The following is a 25,581-nucleotide window of genomic DNA, read 5'->3' on the forward strand; positions in this document are numbered from 1 at the left end:
CATCACTGAATACCACTCTTCATATTTTCAAGCAAGGTGGTGGCTGCATCATGTTACGGTTATGCTTGTCATCAGTAAGGAGTACTGACTTTTTTAGGATAAAAAGAAAGGAATAGAGTTAAGCACAGGCCAAATCCTAGAGGAAAACTTTGTTCAGTCTGCCTTCCAACAGACACTGGGAGACAAATGTACCTTTCAGCAGGACAATTACCTAAAACACAATGCCAAATATACACTGGAGTTGCTTACCAAGATGACATTGAATGTTCCTGTTACAGTTTTGACTTAAATAGGCTTGAAAATCTATAGGAAGACTTGAAAATGGCTGTCTAGCAATTATCAACAACCAACTTAACCAGAGCTTGAAGATAAGGATCCGCCCCCTTTTTTAAATTTTTGCCTAAAATGACATATATGACACAAGGATATGCATATTCTTGATACTATTTGAGGAAACAAGGAAACACTTTGAAGATTGTGGAAATGTTAAATTAAGGTAGGAGAATATAACACATTAGATCTGGTAAAAGATAATACAAAGGAAAAAAAAAACATATTTTTAGTATTTTTTTTTTACCATCATCTTTGAAATGCAAGAGAAAGGCCTTAATGTATTATTCCAGCCCAGGTGCAATTTAGATTCTGGCCACTAGATGGCAGCAGTGTATGTAACGTTTTAGACTGATCCAATGAACCATTGCATTTCTATTAAACATTTTGAACATAGTGTTGTCTGTTCCTTCCAAACAACTCAACATTATTTTAATCTGTCCACAGAATATTTTACCAGTGGCGCTGTGGAACATCCCGGTGCTCTTTTGCGAACCTCAGACGTGCAGCAATGTTTTTTTTGGACAGCAGTGGCTTCTTCCATGGTGTCCTCCCATGAACACCATTCTTGTTTAGTGTTTTACGTATTGTCAACAGAGATTTTACCATTTTCCAGAGATTTCTGTAAGTCTTTAGCTGACACTATAGGATTCTTCTTAACCTCAATGAGCATTCTGCGCTGTGCTCTTGCAGTCATCTTTGCAGGACGGCCACTCCTACGGAGAATAGCAACACTGCTGAACTTTCTCCATTTATAGACTATTTTTCTTACCGTGGACTGAACATCAAGACTTTTAGAGATACTTTTGTAACCCTTTCCAGCTTTATGCAAGTCAAAATGTTTAATCTTAGGTCTTCTGAGATCTCTTTTGTTTGAAGCATGCTTCACATCAGGCAATGCTTCTTGTGAATAGCAAACTCAAATTTTGTGAGTGTTTTATTATAGGGCAAGGCAGCTCTAATCAACATCTCCAATCTCGGCTCATTGATTGGACTCCAGGTTAGCTGATTCCTGACTCCAATTAGCTTTTGGAGAAGTCATTAGCCTAAGGGTTCACATACTTTTTCCAACCTACACTGTGAATGTTTAAATTATGTATTCAATATAGACAAGAAAAATACAATAATTTGTGTGTTATTAGTTTAAGCACACTATGTTTGTCTATTGTTGTAACTTAGATGAAGATCAGATCAAATTTTATGGTCAATTTCTGCAGAAATCCAGGTAATTCCAAAGGGTTCACATACTTTTTCTTGCCACTGTATATATATTATTCCACCCCCCCCCTTTTTTCTCCCCATTTAAAAAAAAAATCTCATCTCATCGCTGCAACTCTCCAACGGGCTCGGGAGATGCGAAGGAGGAGTCATGCGTCCTCCGAAACATGACCCGCCTAACCGAGCTCCAAAACCCAGAAGCCAGCCGCACCAATGTGTCGGAGGAAACACCGCTCAGCTTACAGGCACCCAGCCCGCCACAAGGAGTCGCTAGGGAGCGATGAGCCAAGTAAAAGCCCCCTGGCAAAACCCTCCCCTAATACGGACGATGCTGGGCCAATTTTGCGCCGTCCTATGGGACTCCCGGGCCCCGGCCAGTTGTGGCACAGGCCGGGAATGAACCCGGGTCTGTAGTAACGCCTCTAACACGGCGATGCAGTGCCTTAGACGCTTGCACTACTCGGGAGGCCCCTGTTTCACCTTTTATATCATAATACTGTATTCTGTAGTGAAGCAAGATGAGGTGATTCATGGGCAAGCTATACTGTATGATTCAGGTTCTGATCAAAGCAACGTGACTCATTCAGAGCCTTTCATAATATGGGAGAGACGCTAGCCTGGGTTATCATTCTAAAGAGAAACTACCATTGGATCAGGTCTACTGTGATATCAAAGATTCACCACCATATTTTACAATAGATGTGTGGTTCTTTTCTGCATATGATTCCGCTTTTTAAGGACAAACCTACCACTGGTGTGCATGGCCAAAGATCTCTATTTTCATGTCATCTGACCTGAAAATAGAGCTCTTTGGCCACGCAAATTTATTAAAAAACAAAACTGAAATACCTTACCTACATTAGTATTCAGACCCTTTGCTATGAGACTTAAAATTGAGCTCAGGTGCATCCTGTTTCCATTGATCATACTTGAAATTGGAGTCCACCTGTGGTAAATTCAATTGATTGGACATGATTTGGAAAGGCACATACCTGTCTATATAAGGTCCCACAGTTGACAGTGCATGTCAGAGCAAAAACCAAGCCATGAGGTCAAAGAAATTATCTGTAGAGCTCCGAAACAGGATTGTGTCGAGGCACAGATCGGGGGAAGGGTACCAAAACAATTCTGCAACATTGAAGGTTCCCAAGAACACAGTGGCCTTTATCATTCTCAAATGGAAGAAGTCTGGAACCATCAAGACTCTTCCACGAGCTGTCCGCCCGGCCAAACTGAGAAATCTGGGGAGAGGGGCCTTGGTCAAGGAGGTGACCAAGAACCCAATGGTCACTGACAGAGCTCCTCTGTGGAGATGGGAGAACCTTCCAGAGGACAACCATCTCTGTAGCACTCCACCAATTAGGCCTTTATGGTATTGTGGCCAGACGGAAGCCACTCCTCAGTAAAAGGCACATGACAGCCGCTTGGAATTTGCCAAAAGGCACCTAAAGGACTCTCAGACCATGAGAAACAAGATTCTCTGGTCTGATGAAACCAAGATTGGATCGAGGGAAAGATGAACGGAGCAAAGTACTGAGAGATCCTTGATGAAAACCTGCTCCAGAGTGCTCAGGACCTCAGACCGGGGCGAAGGTTCACCTTCCAGCAGGACAACAACCCTAAGCACATATCCAAGACAAAGCAGGAGTGGCTTCGGGATAAGTCTCTGAAGGTCCTTGAGTGGCCCAGAGCCCGGACTTGAACCCGATCTAACATCTCTGGAGAGACCTGAAAATAGCTGTGCAGCAACGCTTCCCATCCAACCTGACAGAGCTTGAGAGGATCTGCAGAGAAGAATGGGAAAAACTCCCCAAATACAGGTGTGCTAAGCTTGTAGCAACATACCCAAAAAGACTCGAGGCTGTAATCACTGCTAAAAGTGCTTCAACAAAGTTCTGAGTAAAGGGTCTGAATACTTATGCAAATGTTGGATTTCAGTATTTTTTTAAAAATACATATGCAAACATTTCTAAAAACCTGTTTTTGCTTTGTCATTATGGGGTATTGTGTGTAGATTGATGAGGGGGGAAAACGATTTAGTCAATTTTAGAATAAGCCTGTAACGTAACAAAATGTGGAAAAAGTCAAGGGGTCTGAATACTTTCCGAATGCACTGTAGATTGAACAGCTACTACTGTAAATCTAAAATATGGGCCTCTTGTATTGATGGCCAGGCCCTCTAATAGTGAATGTACATTACAATCTATTGGTCCTCTCTGATAGTTACAACAGGGTTGATATAAGGTAACTGAACATGAGCTATTCTGCTTAGGGATAATATTGATTAGAATAGTTTATTCATTAATTAATTTGTATTTAGTGCTAATGATAGCAGACAGCACAATCCGTGTGAGACAGTTCAATACAACAGGGACACAATTGTAAAAGAACATGATGTACAAATATCAGAAAGGTGATTGATTGAAGACAGGGTATTCTGCATTTCTGAATTAGTTCTAGGCTCACCTTTCCGATCTCACTCTTCAGCTTGTACTGGTTCAGCTGGATACAGTTCTGCAGGAGGAAGAAAACAAAGGGATGACATTAAACGAGAAAATATGAAAGAAGAGATAGGATGATTCATCCATCTACCATGTCCACCTGAGGAGAGAAATAGAACATTGGATGACTCAAATACAGCGCTGGATACATGAACAATATGTTCTCCACCGACTAGCTCATTTTAGAGACGTTGTTAGTGATGCCTACGGCCACTGAATTCTGTTTACAGTCATACATCCATTACAGTGCTGTATAAACTGCTTGGAGCTCCATAGCAACCACTGATAATGCATGTAGTCAACAAGGGACAAGGCAGAGAGAGGAGCAAAGAGTTAAACAGGGCAGAGAGAGATGGGAAAGAGGAGGAGATAGAAAGAAGAGGAGAGAGAAACTAAATATATCTATCTATCTATCTATCTATCTATCTATCTATCTATCTATCTATCTATCTATCTATCTATCTATCTATCTATCTATCTAGAGAGAGAGAGAGAGAGAGAGAGAGAGAGAGAGAGAGAGAGAGAGAGAGAGAGAGAGAGAGAGAGAGAGAGAGAGAGAGAGAGAGAGAGAGAGAGAGACAGATGGACAGATAGAAAATAGTGAAAGGAAGGGAGAGGGGAGCTAGACCGCTCTTTCAGGGTCCGGTCGATCAAGAGAGAGAGACTTTAATTTTAAGTTCTATTTTATAGAGCATAATACCAATAAAACCTTGCGGTCAAAAAGGGAAATGGTTCCAATCATTTTTCCATCATTCATTTTTCCCATAGGGAATTTTAGAAACACTTCAAATAAGGGCTGTGTTTCATGTAGGCTTACCCTGGTGTCATGTTTTGAAAACCGAGTAAATTTCTCTAGGACCAGGTGACTTTAATCAATATATTTACCTCCAACAAATGAAATGCTAAATAGCTGCTAATGTGGCTATCATAAAGAACTACAGATGCCATGATGATCTGGACGAGACAGCCGAATCAAGGCAAAGGTAAGAATCTCTGGATCAACTATATAATGTTAGGGTAAGAATCTCTGGATGAACTATCTAATGTTAACTAAATGTAGTAATGAATAAATTGGTGAAATGGACACTTCTGTGAACTGTCTTGTGCAAGTTTTACCTGTTAGCAAAGGTGTCAGCTAGAGATGACGTGCAGGAGATGGCAGGGATTTGTATTTTTGAATGATGTCTACATTGATGCGAATTAGCATTTTCAAATCTGAGAGTAAATAGAGCTAAAAATATTGATAAAAGTCACCTTGTCCGAGAGAGATTTCCATGGTTATCAAAACGTTACACCAGGGTAAGCCTACATGAAACACAGACCTTATTTTAAGTGTTTCTAAAATCCCCAAGTGTTTCTAAAATCGCCCTGTTTGACCGCTAGGTTTTATGGGTATTATGACACCTCTAGGGTGGGGTTCTATAGGGTCAAGACCCAACAGTACATCAACAACATAAGAGGAAAGAGCACGTGAGTGAAATAGAGAGAGAGAGAGGGAGGGGGAAAGAGAAGAGAGACAGAAAGAGATAGATGGACAGACCAAGGAAAATTAAAATAAAGAGGGAGAGAAGGAAGGAAAAATAATGAGAAAGGTGGGGATTTAAACTGGGTGCTGTTGCTAGCCTGCTCTGTCGGGTTGATCGATAGAGATAGAGAGAGACAAAGAGCGAAAGGGAAAGAGCGAGAACATTGAGTGATTGAGTGGAGTTCCCTCATTACGGTGAGAAAGCTGCGGTTTAGGCTTAGACAGCCCAGATCCTGGGCCCCTGGAACTGGGGCTCTGCACTGGAGCTGGGAGCATGTTTACAGACTGACTGGGGCTGAAACTAAGCCCTGGATACAGTCAATCAATGAATCAAACGTTTTTTATAAAGCCCGTTTTACATTAGCAGTTGTCACAAAGTGCTTAACCTGTTAGGGCTAGGGGGCAGTATTGACACGGCTGGATAAAAAACATACCCGATTTAATCTGGTTACCACTCCTACCCAGTAACTAGAATATGCATATACTTATTACATATGGATAGAAAACACCCAAAATTTTCTAAAACTGTTTGAATGGTGTCTGTGAGTATAACAGAACTCAAATGGCAGGTCAAAACCTGAGAGATTCCTTTACAGGAAGTGGCCTGTCTGACCATTTCTTGAACTTCTTTTCCATATCTATCATTTACTAAGGATCTCTGCTCTAACGTGACACTTCCCACGTCGTCCATAGGCGCTCAGAGCCCGGGAAAAAACAGAATGTCGTCATTCCAGCCCCAGGCTGAAACACATTATCGCCTTTCTCAAGTGGCCGATCAAGGGACACTGGCTTATGCGCGTGACCCCGACCGCCCCCGCCTTTGGGATTTTTTCCTCTGTTTGCCGAAAAGGAGATTCCCTGTCGGAATATTATCGCTTTTCTACGAGAAAAATGTCGTAAAAATTGATTTTAAACAGCGGTTGACATGCTTCGAAGTACGGTAATGGAATACTTAGAATTTTATTGTCACGAATTGCGCCATGCGCGCGACACTTCTTTACTATTTCGGATAGTGTCTGGAACGCACGAACAAAACGCCGCTATTCGGATATAACGATGGATTATTTTGGACCAAACCAACATTTGTTATTGAAGTAGCAGTCCTGGGTGTGTATTCTGACGAAGACAACAAAAGGTAATCAAACTTTTATAATAGTAAATATGATTATGGTGAGTGCTAAACTTGCCGGGTGTCTAAATAGCGAGCCCGTGATGCCTGGGCTATGTACTTAGAATATTGCAAAATGTGCTTTCACCAAAAAGCTATTTTAAAATCGGACATATCGAGTGCATAGAGGAGGTCTGTATCTATAATTCTTAAAATAATTGTTATGCTTTTTGTGAACGTTTATCGTGAGTAATTTAGTAAAATGTTAGCGAATTCCCCGGAAGTTTGCGGGGGGTATGCTAGTTCTGAACGTCACATGCTATGGAAAAAGCTGGTTTTTGATATAAATATGAACTTGATTGAACAAAACATGCATGTATTGTATAACATAATGTCCTAGGGTTGTCATCTGATGAAGATCATCAAAGGTGAGTGCTGCATTTAGCTGTCTTCTGGGTTTTGGTGACATTATATGCTGGCTTGAAAAATGGGTGTCTGATTATTTCTGGCTTGGTACTCTGCTGACATAATCTAATGTTTTGCTTTCGTTGTAAAGCCTTTTTGAAATCGGACAGTGTGGTTAGATTAACGAGAGTCTTGTCTTTAAATGGCTGTAAAATAGTCATATGTTTGAGAAATTGAAGTAATAGGATTTTTAAGGTTTTGAAAATCGCGCCACAGGCTGGCAGTGGCTGTTACGTAGGTGGGACGCAAGCGTCCCACCTAGCCCATAGAGGTTAACAGATACCCAGCCTAAACCCCAAAAGAGAGCGAGCAATGCAGAGGCAGAAGAGCACAGTGGCTAGGAAAAACTCCCTAGAAGGCAGGATCCTAGGAAGAAATCTAGAGAGGAACCAACTACTGTACATTACAGGCCACAGACACACAGGGGGAGAGGGGAGTGTTCTACTATGTAACAGGTGAGGTAGTGTAGTACAGCACAGAGGGTGAGGTATTGTAGTACAGCACAGAGGGTGAGGTAGTGTAGTACAGCACAGAGGGTGAGGTAGTGTAGTACAGCACAGAGGGCGAGGGCGTGTAGTACAGCACAGAGGGTGGGGTAGTGTAATACAGCACAGAGGGCGAGGGTGTGTAATACAGCACAGAGGGCGAGGGCATGTAGTACAGCACAGAGCGTGGTGTAGTGTAGTACAGCACAGAGGGTGGGGTAGTGTAATACAGCACAGAGGGTGGGATAGTGTAGTACAGCACAGAGCGTGGTGTAGTGTAGTACAGCACAGAGCGTGGTGTAGTGTAGTACAGCACAGAGGGTGGGGTAGTGTAATACAGCACAGAGGGTGGGATAGTGTAGTACAGCACAGAGCGTGGTGTAGTGTAGTACAGCACAGAGCGTGGTGTAGTGTAGTACAGCACAGAGCGTGGTGTAGTGTAGTACAGCACAGAGGGTGGGGTAGTGTAATACAGCACAGAGGGTGGGATAGTGTAGTACAGCACAGAGCATGGTGTAGTGTAGTACAGCACAGAGCGTGGTGTAGTGTAGTACAGCACAGAGCGTGGTGTAGTGTAGTACAGCACAGAGCGTGGTGTAGTGTAGTACAGCACAGAGGGCGAGGGCGTGTAGTACAGCACAGATGTTGGGGTAGTGTAGTACAGCACAGAGGGTGAGGGAGTGTAGTAGAGCACAGAGCGTGGTGTAGTGTAGTACAGCACAGAGCGTGGTGTAGTGTAGTACAGCACAGAGGGTGGGGTAGTGTAATACAGCACAGAGGGTGGGATAGTGTAGTACAGCACAGAGCGTGGTGTAGTGTAGTACAGCACAGAGCGTGGTGTAGTGTAGTACAGCACAGAGCGTGGTGTAGTGTAGTACAGCACAGAGGGCGAGGGCGTGTAGTACAGCACAGATGTTGGGGTAGTGTAGTACAGCACAGAGGGTGAGGGAGTATAGTAGAGCACAGAGGGTGAGGGAGTGTAGTACAGCACGGAGGGTGAGGGGAGTATAGTACTGTACAGAGAGTGAGGAGAGGGTAGTACAGCACAGAGGGTGAGGTAGTGTAGTACTGTACAGAGAGTGAGGGAGTGTAGTACAGCACAGAGGGTGAGGCAGTGTAGTACAGCAGTTGTTTTTGTTTTTGTTTTTTTATTTCATCTTTATTTAACCAGGTAGGCTAGTTGAGAACAAGTTCTCATTTGCAACTGCGACCTGGCCAAGATAAAGCAAAGCAGTGCGACCAAAACAACATGGAGTTACACATGGGATAAACAAACATAAAGTCAATAATACAGTAGAAAAAAGTCTACATACAGTATGTGCAAAGGAGGTAGGATAAAGGAGGTAAGGCAATAAATAGGCCATGGTGACGAAGTAATTACAATATAGCAATTAAACACTGGAATGGTAGAGGTGCAGAGGATCAATGTGCAAGTAGAGATAGTGGGGTGCAAAGGAGCAAGATAAATAAATAAATACAGTATGGGGATGAGGTAGTTGGATGGGCTATTTACAGATGGGCTATGTACAGGTGCAGTGATCTGTGAGCTGCTCTGAAGCTGGTGCTTAAAGCTAGTGAGGGAGATATGAGTCTCCAGCTTCAGTGATTTTTGCAGTTCATTCCAGTCATTGGCAGCAGAGAACTGGAATGGAAGGCGGCCAAAGAAAGAATTGGCTTTGGGGGTGACCAGTGAGATATACCTGCTGGAGCGCGTGCTACAGGTGGGTGTTGTTATGGTGACCAGTGAGCTGAGATAAGGCGGGGCTTTACCTAGCAGAGACTTGTAGATGACCTGGAGCCAGTGGGTTTGGCGACGAGTATGAAGCGAGGGCCAGCCAACGAGAGCGTACAGGTCGCAGTGGTGGGTAGTATATGGGGCTTTGGTGACAAAACGGATGGCACTGTGATAGACTGCATCCAATTTGTTGAGTAGAGTGTTGGAGGCTATTTTGTAAATGACATCGCCGAAGTCAAGGATCGGTAGGATGGTCAGTTTTACGAGGGTATGTTTGGCAGCATGAGTGAAGGATGCTTTGTTGTGAAATAGGAAGCCGATTCTAGATTTAATTTTGGATTGGAGATGCTTAGTGTGAGTTTGGAAGGAGAGTTTACAGTCTAACCAAGAAACCTAGGTATTTGTAGTTGTCCACATATTCTAAGTCAGAACCGTCCAGAGTAGTGATGCTGGATGGGCGGGCAGGTGCGGGCAGCGATCGGTTGAAGAGCATGCATTTAGTTTTACTAGCATTTAAGAACAGTTGGAGGCCACGGAAGGAGAGTTGTATGGCATTGAAGCTTCTGGATGTTAGTTAACACAGTGTCCAAAGAAGGGCCAGAGGTATACAGAATGGTGTCGTCTGCGTAGAGGTGGATCAGAGAATCACCAGCAGCAAGAGCGACATCATTGATGTACTGTATACAGAGAAGAGAGTCGGCCCAAGAATTGAACCCTGTGACACCCCCATAGAGACTGCCGGAGGTCCGGACAACAGGCCCTCCGATTTGACACACTGAACTCTATCAGAGAAGTAGTTGGTGAACCAGGCAAGGCAATCATTTGAGAAACCAAGGCTGTTGAGTCCGCCGATAAGAATGTGGTGATTGACATAGTCGAAAGCCTTGGCCAGGTCGATGAATACGGCTGCACAGTAATGTCTCTTATCGATGGCGGTTATGACATCGTTTAGGACCTTGAGCATGGCTGAGGTGCACCCATGACCAGCTCTGAAAGCAGATTGCATAGCGGAGAAGGTACGGTGGGATTCGAAATGGTCGGTAATCTGTTTGTTAACTTGGCTTTTGAAGACCTTAGAAAGGCAGGGTAAAATAGATATAGTTCTGTAGCAGTTTGGGTCTAGTAGTACAGCACAAAGGGTGAGGGGAGTGTAGTACAGCACAGAGGGTGAGGTAGTGTAGTACAGCACAGAGGGTGAGGTAGTGTAGTACAGCACAGAGGGTGAGGTAGTGTAGTACAGCACAGAGGGTGAGGACGTGTAGTACAGCACAGAGGGCGAGGACGTGTAGTACAGCACAGAGGGCGAGGACGTGTAGTACAGCACAGAGGGCGAGGAAGTGTAGTACAGCATAAAGGGTGAGGTAGTGTAGTACAGCACAGAGGGTGAGGTAGTGTAGTACAGCACCGAGGGCGAGGATGTGTAGTACAGCACAGAGGGTGAGGAAGTGTAGTACAGCACAAAGGGTGAGGTAGTGTAGTACAGCACAGAGGGTGAGGACGTGTAGTACAGCACAGAGGGTGAGGACGTGTAGTACAACACAGAGGGTGAGGAAGTGTAGTACAGCATAAAGGGTGAGGTAGTGTAGTACAGCACAGAGGGTGAGGACGTGTATTACAGCACAGAGGGTGAGGACATGTAGTACAGCACAGAGGGTGAGGAAGTGTAGTACAGCATAAAGGGTGAGGTAGTGTAGTACAGCACAGAGGGTGAGGAAGTGTAGTACAGCATAAAGGGTGAGGTAGTGTAGTACAGCACAGAGGGTAAGGTAGTGTAGTACTGTACAGTACGGGGGATGAGTGGCGTGTGCCACTGCATAGGGAGAGCCAGAGAGGGTGTGAGTCAAGCGTAGTACTACAAGAGGTATGAAGACACAAACACACAGTGAGACAGAGTGTAAGGTATGCTACTGTATGTGGAGTGAGATGCAGGAAGTGAAAGTGAGTGAGCGAGAGAGAGAGAGGGACAGCAAGGGAGAGATAAAGAGAAACCAGACACTGTCGTTAGCCCATTGTGCCAGGTCCAGCTATTGTTTGGCGCATGCTCAGTGACATCTCCACTGCAGTATATACTGTATCTGAGCTGATGGATAAAGAGCTGTGCCATGCTGAAGGACATACAAAACATACAAAAACATGCACACACACACACACACACACACACACACACACACACACACACACACACCCACACACACACACACACACACACACACACACACACACACACACACACCTCAATAAATCACCCAGGTCTTCATAAATCACAATGTCTTACTCCATCACCTCATCATCATCAGAGTGGCCCTGTCCCCTCCCTACATGCTTAGAAAAAAGGGTTCCAAAACGGTTCTTGGCGGAGGGATAGGGCTCTACCAAGATTCGTTTTGAACTGAAGAACCCTTTTTGGAAGACAACGGTTCTTTGTAAGGCAAAGGGTTCTACCTAGAATCTTTAACATGCGTAGCGTTTTTGGGAAGAAAGGGTTATTTGATGATTCTTTGGAAGGCAAGAAGGGTTCTACATAAATATATCATATTTTCCAAGATGCGGTATTGCAGGGTGATTTTCAGAATTGTTTATTTAATATGTGTTTTTGCATGTTTTTATTTTTATTTAACCTTTATTTAACTAGGCAAGTCAGTTAAGAACAAATTCTTATTTTACAATGACGGCCATGTACATTGATTGGCTGATTAATGTTATGCTACACAAAGATAAATAACGTTTTTTTTTTTACTAAACTAATCTGTTAGTAGTTGGATTTATTGCACCCATTACTGAGATGGTTGTTCCAGTTTAGATCATTGAGGTAGTCTCAGTATTCAATCTTCCCTACCCTGGCAGTCAGTCTGAATGCAGGTTGCAGATGATAAAAAAATTTACTTGTTGGATATCCTAACACTGGCTGGATTCCAATAGGAATTACACATCACTTTGCAAGCCAACATAATGTGACTTGCAGGCCAGATGTGGCCTATAAACCAGGGGTTTCCTAAAACCACTGCGTAATGGTATAACTAGGCCCTCAACTAATGGCCTTATGATATATACTCAGTTTATTAGGTACACCACCCCATTCACTAAAATTGTTAACTCATACAGACAGTGAGTCACGTGGCCGTGGCTTGCTATATAAAGCAGGCAGACAGGCATCGAGCCATTCAGTTAGTGTTCGATTGAATGTTAGAATGGGCAAAACGACTGACCTAAGTGACATTGAGCGTTGTATGATCATCTGTGCCAGGCGCGCCAGTTCCAGTCAGTGGTGGAAAAAGTACCCAAATGTCATACTTGAGTAAAAGTAAAGATACCTTCATAGAAAATTACTCAAGTAAAAGTGAAAGTCACCCATATAAAATACTACTTGAGTAAAAGTAAAAAAGTATTTGGTTTTAAATATACTTAAGTATCAAAAGCAAATGTAATTGCTAATATATACTTAAGTATTAAAAGTATAAATCATTTCAAATTCCTTATATTTAGCAAACCAGACGGCACAATTTTCTTGTTTTTTTAATTTACGGATAGCCAGGGGCACACTCCAACACTCAGACATAATTTACAAACGAAGCATTTGTGTTCAGTGAGTCCGCCAGATAAGAGGCAATAGGGATGACCAGGGATGTTCTCTTGATAAGTGCATGAATTTGAGCATTTTCTTGTCCTGCCAGCTATTCAAAATGTAACGAGTACTTCTGGCTGTCAGGGAAAATGTATGGAGTAAAAATTACATAATTTTCTTTAGGAATGTAGTGAAGTAAAAGTAAAAGTTGTAAAAAATATAAATAGTAAAGTAAAGCACAGATCCCCAAAATAATGACTTAAGTAGTACTTTAAAGTACTTTTACTTAAGTACTTTACACCACTGGTTCCAGTATCTCAAAAATGTCTGGCCTCCTGAGCTTTTCACGCACAACAGTGTCTAGAGTTTACCAAGAATGTTGCAACAAACAAAAAACATCCAGTCAGTGGCAGTCCAGTCGGCGAAAACAGCTTTTTAATGAGGTCGAAGGCCACAAACAGGCAAATAACGGCACAGTACAACTGTGGTGTGCAGAACGCCATCTCGGAAAGCACAACTTGTAAGTCCTCGTCACGGATGGGCTACTGCATCAGATGACCCAGAAAGCCATTCCTCCCTCCCTCCCTCTATTACTCCACCCATCCCTCCACTCCCTTCTACCCTCTCGGGGGTGAGAGTTGCTGAGCTGTCATTTCCTTCTATGCATCTCTCCCTTGACACGTCTCTTCCTCCTCTCCTCGTCCATTGATTTCTAATTTCTCCTCATGTCTTACAGGGAGGATGGCTATCATGTTCCTCATTTAGTAACTGATCAAAACAAGTGTACTATGTAGGGAATAGGGTGTCATTTGGGATGCACACTTAGACAAAGTCATGAATACTGTAGCTCACTGAGAGAATCTCCAACCAAACAAACCTCCTGTGTAGCCTGCTGCTGCTTCACTAGTATGGCAACAAAACCATCTCTTTCTTTTCCTTAATTTACTTAGCATGGAGGTGGAGAAGAGTATAAACTACACCTCCATTTTAGTTCTGTCCCTCAACTCGAAGTGGCCCTGTAGGAGAGAGTGATCAATAGTTTCTTCCAACCCCTCAGTGAGCGCAGAGACACACACACATACCTGAGTGCACTGCGGGAGGATAGACATTAGTCAACCCTGACTAAATATTGGGTGATGAGTCAATAATTAGAGAAGGGAGATTTATTGGTGCCACAACGCTGCTCATGCTTTTTCTGCAAAGTGGGAAGGTGATGCTGTCATTGTGGTTGGGAAGTGAGGAGAGAGTGTGGGGGGAGAGAGACAAAAGACGAGAGATGAGAGAGAGAGAGGAAAGGGAGAGATTCTACAGGAACATAAAATATATGAGACAAAGGATGTGGGATGCTATTGTGGATGTGGTTGTAATCATGCTTCTGTGTGCTGTGTTTTGTCGAATACTGTTAAAGTATCTCTGCATTGTTTGTTTCAGGTGTTTCTCTACAGATTACTGTGTTTAATCCTCGGTTTAAAAACAAGAGCCTGAAATTAAAGCCACATAAATAAAATGAATGGTGGAGAGGGGGGGATGAGAGAGTAGCAGGGAGAAAAATAGAGCAAGAAGGTACGGAAGGAGAAAGAAAGAGAGGCGAAGCATAGTGACTGCGAGAGAAAGAGACAGACAGAAACAATGACAAACATTGAAAAAATACTCCACCGCTTAATAATAGAGGAAAAACATGTTCTCTCTATGCCATTATACTGTAGGTCAGGGGTTGGAACTTGATTCAGCCACGGGCCGATTGTTGTCGGAGCGGATGGTCGAGGGGGCGGGACATAATTATAATCATTTGTACACTGCAAATTGACCACAACTAAGCCAAATATATATATATATATATAATTTCATACCTTGATTACATTGAGACACGATCACATTCACTGAGTGTACTAAACATTAGGAACACCTGCTCTTTCCATGACATAGACTGACCAGGTGAATCGAGGTGAAAGCAATGATCCCTTATTGATGTCACTTGTTAAATCCACTTCAATCAGTGTAGATGAAGGGGAGGAGACACGTTAAAGAAGGATTTTTAATCCTTGAGACATTTGAGACATGGATTGTGTATGTATGCCATTCAGAGGGTGAATGGGCAACACAAAATATTTAAGTCTCTTTGAATGGGGTACGGTAGTAGGTGCCAGGCGTACCGGTTTGAGTGTGTCAAGAACTGCAACGCTCCTGGATTTTTCATTCTCAACCGTTTCCCGTGTGTATCAAGAATGGTCCACCACCCGAAGGACATCCAGCCAACTTGACACAACTTTGGAAAGCATTGGAGTCAACATGGGCCAGCATCCCTGTAGAACCCTGTAGAAGTCCATGCCCCTAGAAATTGAGGCTGTTCTGAGGGCAAAAGAGGGGGGTGCAACTCAATATTAGGAACTCAATATCCTAATGTTTTGCACACTCAGTGTATGTCTCTTCTTTTATTCATGGAAATAATTGGTGAACACATTTTTATTCTATTTACCCCTTTTTCTCCACAATTTCGTGGTTTCCAATTGGTAGTTACAATCTTGTCCCATCGCTGCATCTCCCATACCAACTCAGGAGAGGCGAAGGTCGAGAGCCATGTGTCCTCCAAAACACGAACCCTCCAAGCCACACTACTTCTTGACATGCTGCTCGCTTAACCCCGAAGCCAGCTGCACCAATGTGTCGGAGGAAACACCGTACAGCTGGCGACCGAAGTCAGCGTGCATGCGCCTGGCCCACCACAAAGAGTCGCTAGAGCGCGATGGGACAAGGACATCCCAGCCTGCCAAACCCTCCCCTAACCCGGACGATGCTGGGCCAATTGTGCACCATGTCTTGGGTCTCCCGGTCGTGGTTGGCTGCGACACAGCCCGGGATTGAACCCGGGTCTGTAGCAGTGGAGGCTCCTCAGTGAAATTTCATTAAAAAAAAAAAAAAAGTGAAACATTAAAAAAGTTATCCTTTTTAGATAAAGCTATACTAAATATATTCGTGTCAAAAAAATAATTGATTAAAATACACTGTTTTGCAATGAAGGTCTACAGTAGCCTCAACAGCACTGTCTGGGGTAGCACCATGGTGTAGCCGGAGGACAGCTAACTTCCGTCCTCCTCTGGCTGCATTGACTTCAATACAAAATCCATGAGGTTCATAGGCCTCACTCCCTTCCATAGACATACATGGTAATTATGACCACTTCCGAAGGACGTCCTCCAAACAATCAAAGCTTTTGCAGTATGAACTGACATGTTATCCATCCAATAATAGAATTAGGATCAGAGAATGAACCTAGTGTGTTGTGTTGGGGTTGTGCCACAGAGCATTATGGGGGTTCTATGTGTTGCTTGGTGTCATTGCTGGATAGAGATTAAGATTGAAGAGTGATAGTTGAGCATTTTTTTTATATTATTCAACTCAAATGTGTTTTTTCTAATTACAGGAGACGGAGGAGGTTTGCACACTCAGTGTGTCTCTTCTCAATTATAAATAGTTTTTCTTGGTTTTAGAACTTTATTTTTATCACACCCTGATCTGTTTCACCTGTCCTTGTGCTTGTCTCCACCCCCCTCCAGGTTTCACCCATCTTTCCAATTATCCCTGTGTATTTATACCTGTGTTCTCTGTCTGTTTGTTTCCAGTTCGTCTTGTTTGTTCAAGCTTACCAGCATGTTTCCTGTCAGCTTCTATCTTTTCCCAGCCTCTCTTTTCTCGTCCTCCTAGTTTTTGACTGTACCTTTGCTCCACCTCTGGATTACTGAACTCTGCCTGTCCCTGACCCTGAGTCTGCCTGCTGTCCTGTACCTTTGCCCTACCCCAGATTATCGACCCCTGCCTGCCCTGACCTGTCTTTTCCCTGTTGCTACAATAAACATTGTTACTTCGACAGTCTGCATCTGGGTCTTACCTTGATTCCTGATAATTTTTGTGTCCAGTTAGTGCAATTTATTTACATTTTCCTTGCTAACTTCAATAGCTAGCTAGCTACCAGCTTGAGTGTGCAGTTTTCTCCACCAGAATGATAGAATGGCCAACACTGCCAAAAATCTGGTGGACTTTTTGTTGAAGAACCCCTTTCATTCTCTGGGGTACACAGAAAAGGTGGGAATTGACAGGGAGCCTTTCATCAAGCCGCCTGTATTGCTGGCCTTGCCTGCTTTTTTGAAAGTCTGAGCCTTGGTCAAAAGGTGGGTACAGTGACCTGAAGAACATTGAGCTAAACGGCAAAACAAAAGCAGGGAGCAGATAAATGCCTACATCAGATTCAACCTTCTGGGAAAAAGCTGCATCGATTATGACAAAGGTCTGCGTATTCAAACAAGAAAGTAAGAAGAAACAGGGATGTTTCAACACCACTGCGTTTTTGGCCATGCAAGAATTTGCTTTTAGAGGACACGACAAGACGGAAAGTTCCGCCAACAAGGGCAACTACAAGGAGCTTGCAGAGATAATTGCACGTTACGATGCTTTACTTGCTGAACATATCGAACTTTCGACTGTCTTTTCTGGGATGTCAAAAACAATTCAGAATGATTTGATAGCTACCATCCATTAAAAGTTAGATTAAAGACGCAGCGCATTTTTTTGAGTGTGCTCAGCTTTCCACTTTCCTCCAGTATTTATTTAGCAAAGATGATAACACATCATCACTCCGGACAGACACAAGCAAAAACTCATGACATAAATGTTGCAGCATTAGAAATCTGACATGCTGTATGGGATGAAAACAAGACTATGTTTCAGTCTGATCAACCGTAGGCTACTAATAATAGCAGATGCATACAGCCTATGTGCCCTGTCCATCTGGTCAGGGTAAACTAATTGGTAACGTTATGTATTTATAGTCCATTTGTGTGTCCGGAGAAAATGTGAATGTGATCAAATTTAGTTTATATTCAAAATTGGGCTGGCTAGGCTGCCTATTAGTTTTTATTTCCAATGTTATTAACTGGAATTAATCAATCAACCTCATAGTGATGACAGAGTAAAACAATGTAGAAGGCCTACAGTTGCATTGGCCTGCATGATGCAAACATGCATAAAGCAAGCTCAGCCTTGTGAGTTTTGAGTATTGTGAGTATTGTCTATGCTTCTCCTAATCTAGTCTAAAGTCATGGATGTCGATTATGGCAGCCCCCCACACCTCTCTGATTCAGTTGGGTTAAATACGGAGGACACATTTCAGTTGAATGCATACGGTTGTACATCTGACTAGGTACCCTTTTTCTTTCCCTTAAATATACTGTATATGAACAAATATAAGGTAGCTGCAGTTTGGCAGGGTTTTCACCCCCCCCCAGGGCCAGGAGTTTTTTCCAGGAGTTTTTTTAAAACCATCATAGCCCACAGAAAACCTTTTTACAACTGATTAATCACTGTCATACCTTATAGGGTCCAGAGTTTTCCTAGTTAGGTTAACATATAAGGAAAAACTCCCGGCCCACTCTGGGACCTATGGTGCCACCAGTCTGCTTGCAGGTGTCAGTTATCGTCAGGTATGTGGATGATCAGGGCTTTATTCAGGAACGTTTCTTGGGCTACTTTGATGTGTCAAGTGGGCGAGATGCGCAGTCTGTGTTTGACTTTATGAATTTGAGATGTCTGAATTTGACTTCATAGAGAAACTCGTTGTCCAAACCTACGATGGCGCAGCTGTAATGGAATGTATCTGCTATTTGTATTTACAGCTAAGTCCCTTCCTGTTCCCTGATTAAGAGGTGATAACTACTCCACTCCACTACCATTGTCAACTTTCTCCTGACATGAACTGAAGCCACGTCTCACGAGCCCGCTCAACCACTGGCACATTGGATGTTCCGCACCTATACCGTGGGTCTCCCATCCTCCTCAATTTTTCAAGTCACCAGCCTCCACTTGTCTGTAGTGATGCCTCTAGCACTGCGATGCAGACCACTGCTCCACTTGGGAGGCCCAGTGAACAAATTTTCTGCTGAATTCTTGATGATTTTAGTATTTTTTTATTAAAAACAATCACCCGTGGGATGGTTTGAGGTTTGCTCAAAAATGCTAAAATTAGCAGGAATTCAGCAGGAAAATTGTTTCATTTAGGGAATCTGTTCACCAAGTATTCCCACGAATGGATGTCCACCTGTTGCCGACCCCTGCCGTAGGTTATCCATTGTGGGTGAGGTCAGAAGCATTTCCTGGTTCCTTGTCAATCAGCACCGCTATAGCCTGTATACCTCCACAGAATGCACAGCGTGAACAACGTTCATGAGTCCCAAATGGCACCCTATTCCCTAAAAGTGCACTCCTTTTGACCAGAGCCCTACGGGGAATAGGGTGCCATCTGGGACGGATCCTAAGCCCGGATTCTGCTAACCTCTGTGCGTCCCATATGACTCCCTATTCCCTATATAGTGCACTATTTTTGACCAGGGGAACAAGGGAACTAGGGAACTAGGGAACAAGGTGCCATTTGAGACAAACTGACAGCCAGAGCCAGAAAGAACCCTTAAACTGCTCATTCCCACATTTGTATTTCTGAACATTCTCCATGTGTCAGTCAGAGTGGCTAGCATGTCATACCAAAGTAGGATACACTCATCTCCCTACCTGACAGTTCTACTAACTGAACTGAAAAAAAGAGAGGAAAACCAACCTTTCATTAAAAAGAGTCTTTCAGAGAAGCTGGTGGAATACACTCAAGTTGTACAACTGATGTACAACACATTTGGCATAATGGTTGTGATTCAACAGAGTTTCTCTGAACAAAAATAAGTACACAAGGGTTGTGCAGACAAAACCTCTATCACAAACATATAAGATGTTTCATAACGATTGTGACAAATTCATTTTACATCAGATGTGAAACCTAATTGTGTACAGGTCCTTAAATGTAAGAAATAGTCTATATACTATACTGGTTATTTCCTTCTCATTCCATGTCCAGACAACCAACTCCTGAGCCTCTCTGTACATAAAACACCATGCCACTTTGAGTGTTTATCAGGGGGCTGGTATAGAGGAGGATGTGTCCCACACAAGGTAAAGCGGTATTGACTAACAGTCATGATCCCTTCTCCTGCTCTCTCTGTCCACCCATAGGATGTCATTATCAGCACGCACAAACCACACACACACCACACACACACACACACACACACACACACACACACACACACACACACACACACACACACACACACACACACACACACACACACACACGTGTGACTTGATTGCACCTACATGTAAGTGAGTGAATCAGGTACCTGCTGAGCTCACCGATGTGACCAATCAACCACATGTTCTTTATGTAATACCCTAATTCTAATACAACACTCAATAATGACGTGAAGACTGATGTACTCTGACATTCAATAATTCTCCAAAGATACATTTTAATGGGAAGAAAATGACAGGATGTCTCAATTGAATGCATGACTGGAGATATGTATTTGTTTTACCGGTAATACACAATTCCCCACAGTATTGCAATTGGATCCACTTGGGTATTAACTATTAGGTACATGATTTGGATTCCAGTTCTTGAGGAGTGTATAGTCGAAGATTAACTGAAGTAGTGAAGAGTAAGTCTTCATCCCAAATGCCACCATATTCTCTATTAAGGGGACTACTTTTGACCAGGGCTCTAGGAAATAGGGTGCCATTTAGTACGCACTCTTGGAGACTATTTCCTAGTGCTCTCTCAGATGAGACCAGATGGTAATTCAGCTAGAGGCAGAATATTCAAGATGTAGATTACAGATTTCATGTCCCCGAGCATAGCACTGATTCATTCAGAGCACACATGTAGGCTACACGCACTGAACACACACACACACACACACACACACACACACACACACACACACACACACACACACACACACACACACACACACACACACGCTGTTAAGACTTAAGCTCTAAGAGAGAGAAATCTCCTGAGCTGACCCCTCTGTCTGACTGACCGCTTAGTGGCACATCACACGCAGGACATTCACTTTCTATCTAATACAGAAACAGAAGTCTACTTTGCATTAAAAAGCACGAGTCACAATTGCACGGTGGACCATACAATCCTACTCATTCAATGTCTGAGAACCCTGGTCACAACACGCACAGCTAAAACACTCACGCCAACCTTGACTGCAACAAGAAGAAAATATGATTTTTTTTCACTAGCTTTGGCTCGTGTCCTCAACATTTGGTATTTTGTAACATTTTATTCTATTCATCTGTCACGCTTGTCGTCGGTAATGGAGGACCAAAACGCAGCAGGTATGTGTATGCTCATCTTGAGATTTATTAACTTCCAAAATGAACGTACAAAATAACAAAACAAATGACCGAACGAAATACAGACAGTCTGGTCAGGCACAAGGCTAAACTCAGAACAATCACCCACAAATCACACACACAAACACACCCTAATATATGGGACTCTCAATCAAAGGCAGATAGACAACACCTGCCTTCAACTGAGAGTCCCAACCCCAATTAACCAAACATAGAAACACACACACCAGACTAACCATAGAATACAAACACATAGACCATCAACCAAAAACCCGGAAAAACTAAATCAAACACCCTTTACACAAACACACCACCCCGAACCACATAAAACAAATACCCTCTGCCACGTCCTGACCAAACTACAAAAACAATTAACCTTATACTGGCCAGGACGTGACATCATCCTTTATTTAAACCCAGATGAACGTGAACCTCTTGATATTCTGCCAGATGCTCTACCACTTAACTATGCCTTCAAACCCCTTATAACCCTAACAGTTAGCCCTCTTAATTCAACTCAATTTATTCCAGAGGAGCAATAATAATTTTTATTTCATTGAATTTAATTTCTCTATCTCTCCCTGTGTAGGTGCAGAGTCAGTTCCCTCACCTCGGCGTCTGAGATGGAGACCCGTTTGGACTCCACGGTGGGTCTGCGTACCACACGGGGGGAGACGTGAGCCCCTCCTGACCTCCCAGATGGGTACGTGCCCCGCTCCTGTAGCGACAGCTTCCTCCCTGAGAGGTGTGGCCGCTGAGCAGGGCCCTTCTTAGCTCCTACTTGCTGAGCCCCAATCCTCACTCCATTGGCCGGTGAGCCGCCCGTCTCAGTGGTCGTCACAGTCACGGTGGCCATCATGGCGGTGAGGTCACTGCGGTCAGGGGTCATTGGGTCGGGGTCAGGGCTGAGGTCGTCCCTTCTGCAGCCCGGGTCGGTACTCATCGCCATCACTGGATGGAGGGATGGGGGAGCGCAGGACGAAGAGGAGGTGAGAGCCCACCAGCATCAACGTGGTGTGGGTCTGGGCCAGCCTGGGGGAGCACTGGATCTGCAGGGAACGGAGAGAGGCGAGAGGGATGAGTTCATATAGAGGAAATTATTTAAATTTATATTTCCATTTCACATTTGAAATGGAAGAGCTGGCCATGATGGCAGCTCAATAAAAAGCCATAGACCAAACACACTACTATGGTATGGATATCATATGAAATGAATGATATGGACATTGATATTGTATTATGTTCCATGATTAACAGGTAAGTGATAACAACCAGAACAATGTAATCTACCCAAGAACATGTATCACAATATACTGTGTAGTTTGATTGAGTCAAGTTCACATATCTAAAAAGGTCACACTGTCATGTATAGGAAGTTTATGACATTGTGCTCTGAGGACAGCCAAGGTAAATAACTACTGAAGGACAGTGTTTTGTCATCCAGACACCTCAGTGCCCCTCTTCTATCTCTCCCTCTCTCTCTCTGTGAGAAGCTGATTGTTCCAGCAGGGCCGGCCAGCAGATTAAGTCGTCCAAGCGTGTGTGTGTGTGTGCGTGTGTGTGCCGTGTGTGTAGTTGTCTAGGCATGGGTGATCTAATTGAAATAAATGACCCTGTGATGAAAGTCAATCTAGGCCCAGCACAGTTAATTATGATCCATTCCTCTGGACATGCCTCTACTGTGAGTGTGTGTGTGTGTTAACACAGCTCTGATCAACAACATCCACTTTCTCATGCAATTACACCGAGTGTGTGTAGGTGTATGTGTGTGTGCTTGAACCTGTGTGACAATCACGGCAGATCTTTGTTCATTGTGAGCCCTTTTATCACAAATGTAAATCAGGGAAGTAGATAGTCATAGTGAGCTGGTATCAAAGCAAGGCTGTGCAGCCAGTTGGTTGATGTGTTGTTGTCTCTGCAGATGAGAGAACACAGATATGCAAAGTGGACCAGATCTACTCCATCCAGTTATCCATCCAAAGGCCAGGGAGGGAAGAAGAACTGATGACAAATCTCTCACGTTACAATCCTTCCATCTCAAAGAGCCCTTCTACATCTATCTTAGTCAGGGAGTAACACACACAGTGAGTAATGCACGCACCCACCCACCCACCCACACGCGTACACACACACGTACACGCACGCACGCACGCACGCACGCACGCACGCACGCACGCACGCACGCACGCACGCACGCACACACACACACACACACACACACACACACACACACACACACCTCCTTAGTGAAAAGCTGCTCTGTGAAGGTGATTAATGCTTTTACCTCCAAGAGCTCAATGTGTCCACCTCTTTAGGGTTGATAATCCAGAGAAAGGGGCTTGATTGGATATAAAATGGTGAATCTATTTACAATAACCTTTGTGAGGAGTTTCAGTTGTCTGAATATCAATACTCTTTTAGAGGTTACATTTAGAGTAGTGAATTGGGACATCGTCATCTTCTGCTATTCCTGAGATTTCTCAGGACACGAAAACCCTATCCGTTTAGTTGGACTAAGAGTGCCTCATATTCTAAAATAGCTGAGTGCTCCAGTTTTAACTTGGGTCAAATTATTTCATGCCGCATTTTATTTTTCACCAGGGCAGTCTTGGCTCCATGTCAATTGGAGTCTTTTCACAGAAACATACATGTTTGATTTTATCAAGTATCACTGCCTCTTTCTCACTCACAACAAGCACGGCAGGACACACATATCAGGGGGGGAAATAAATATGGCGTTCTCTTTTCCACAAAGGGGAAGGCAATTTGTTTCCATCCCTGGAGGGATAACAGTCAGGGCTTTTTGAAATGGAGAACTCTGTGCTTCAGCAGACAGTGTCCATTTAAGTGTGTGTGTGTGTGTGTGTGTGTGTGTGTGTGTGTGTGTGTGTGTGTGTGTGTGTGTGCGCCCACATGAAAAAACACTTCAGCTCAATATAGAATACTACAGTACTTAGAATTCTGAAGTAAACAGTAGTATACTGTTCTACACAATGTAGTATACCTTGATCATGTGTAGTACTTACTGTAGAATTTTGTAGTATACTGTTGGAATACTATAGTACACTACAGTCCACAAAAACACTACAGTAATTACTATAGTGCATACAATTTCTTTTTTATATACTACAGTGTATACTATAGTATTTTAAAATAGTATACGATAGTATTTGTTCATGTGGGTGCCAGCATGTGTACGTGTGTGTGTGCTTGCGTGCGAGCGTTTGTGTGTATATGTGTGTGTGTGCGGGCGTACTTGTCGACCCCACCATGACAGTTCCCTCACAGTGGGCGGGCAATCTCAGTCCTGAGGGCTGGCTGCTTGTTGCCCCTGACAACCATTAATGTGGAGGATATTGACAACGCACACATGAATTCAACCAAAATATTACAGCTTATAGCTTCCAATGTTCCCCGGTCTGATAACTGTTGTTCTACATAAAGTTGGGAAAGCCTTTTAATTGATTGTGATGGTGGTTGAGGCGGAGAGGAGTGGCGGACGCAGGGGAGGGAGAGAGTTAGAGACAAATACCATTGACTCTTGACCCCATTGAAAAGCCACTTACTGGTATTAACCGTTCTCTATTAGCTACAGCAGCACTCTAGTCTTCAGGAACCATTCATAGGGACTGAGCCTATCAGGGAATGGTATTCATATGTCAGGGAGAGAAAGAGTTCTAAACAAGAGGATGTGATGACTTTTAATAAACAAGAGGATGTGATGACTTTTAATAAACAAGAGGATGTGATGACTTTTAATAAACAAGAGGATGTGATGACTTTTAATAAACAAGAGGATGTGATGACTTTTAATAAACAAGAGGATGTGATGACTTTTAATAAACAAGAGGATGTGATGACTTTTAATAAACAAGAGAACTGTGATGACTTTTAATAAACAAGAGAACTGTGATGACTTTTAATAATTATTATTTGCAATGACAACCCGTACAGAAAACTTGCTGAAATCTTGGTGTTGAGGTCAAAAGTGTTGTATCTGAGTATTGATTCAAGTAGGGTTAACACCAGCGGGATTGAAATTGACACCACCTGCAGTGAATAAATGAAGTGTTATTTTAAATCACAATGGAATCACCACCGCGTGGTGTTGTTAATCGGCTGTGTTGTCACTCTCTCAGAGGGAAAAAGACATGGGAGGGGCCTCCTTATTATATCATTCCCAGTATGCTTTGTTGCAGGTTGCTTTTTAGAATAGTGAATTTTAATATCTATGTTTCTGCATGCACATTGATTGATACATTGATCTAATACTACACAAAGATAAATAACATACATTTTTCTAAACTAATCCAATCTGTAAGTGGTTGGACTTATTTCACCTGTTTTTGAGATGGTTGTTCCAGTTTTATGGTTTAGGTAGTCTCATTTATCAATCTTCCCTACCTTG

The 25,581-nt window shown here is 43.2% G+C and overlaps 1 protein-coding gene across 1 annotated transcript in view; it reads right to left on the reverse strand.

The window, feature by feature from the left end:
• LOC106567408 (calcium/calmodulin-dependent protein kinase kinase 1) overlaps nt 1–25,581 on the reverse strand; it is a 135,416-nt gene that overhangs the window by 80,743 nt on the left and 29,092 nt on the right. The window contains exons 2-3 of the mRNA XM_014136604.3: nt 21,784–22,222; nt 4,015–4,062 (exon numbers count right to left, since the gene is read on the reverse strand). Coding sequence (XP_013992079.1) covers nt 4,015–4,062; nt 21,784–22,122 — 387 coding nt within the window. The 5' untranslated portion in view covers nt 22,123–22,222. The remainder of the gene's footprint in view (nt 1–4,014; nt 4,063–21,783; nt 22,223–25,581) is intronic.

Source organism: Salmo salar, chromosome 13, assembly GCF_965601325.2.
Source record: "Salmo salar chromosome 13, fSalSal1, whole genome shotgun sequence".
Taxonomy (NCBI): Eukaryota; Metazoa; Chordata; class Actinopteri; order Salmoniformes; family Salmonidae; genus Salmo; species Salmo salar.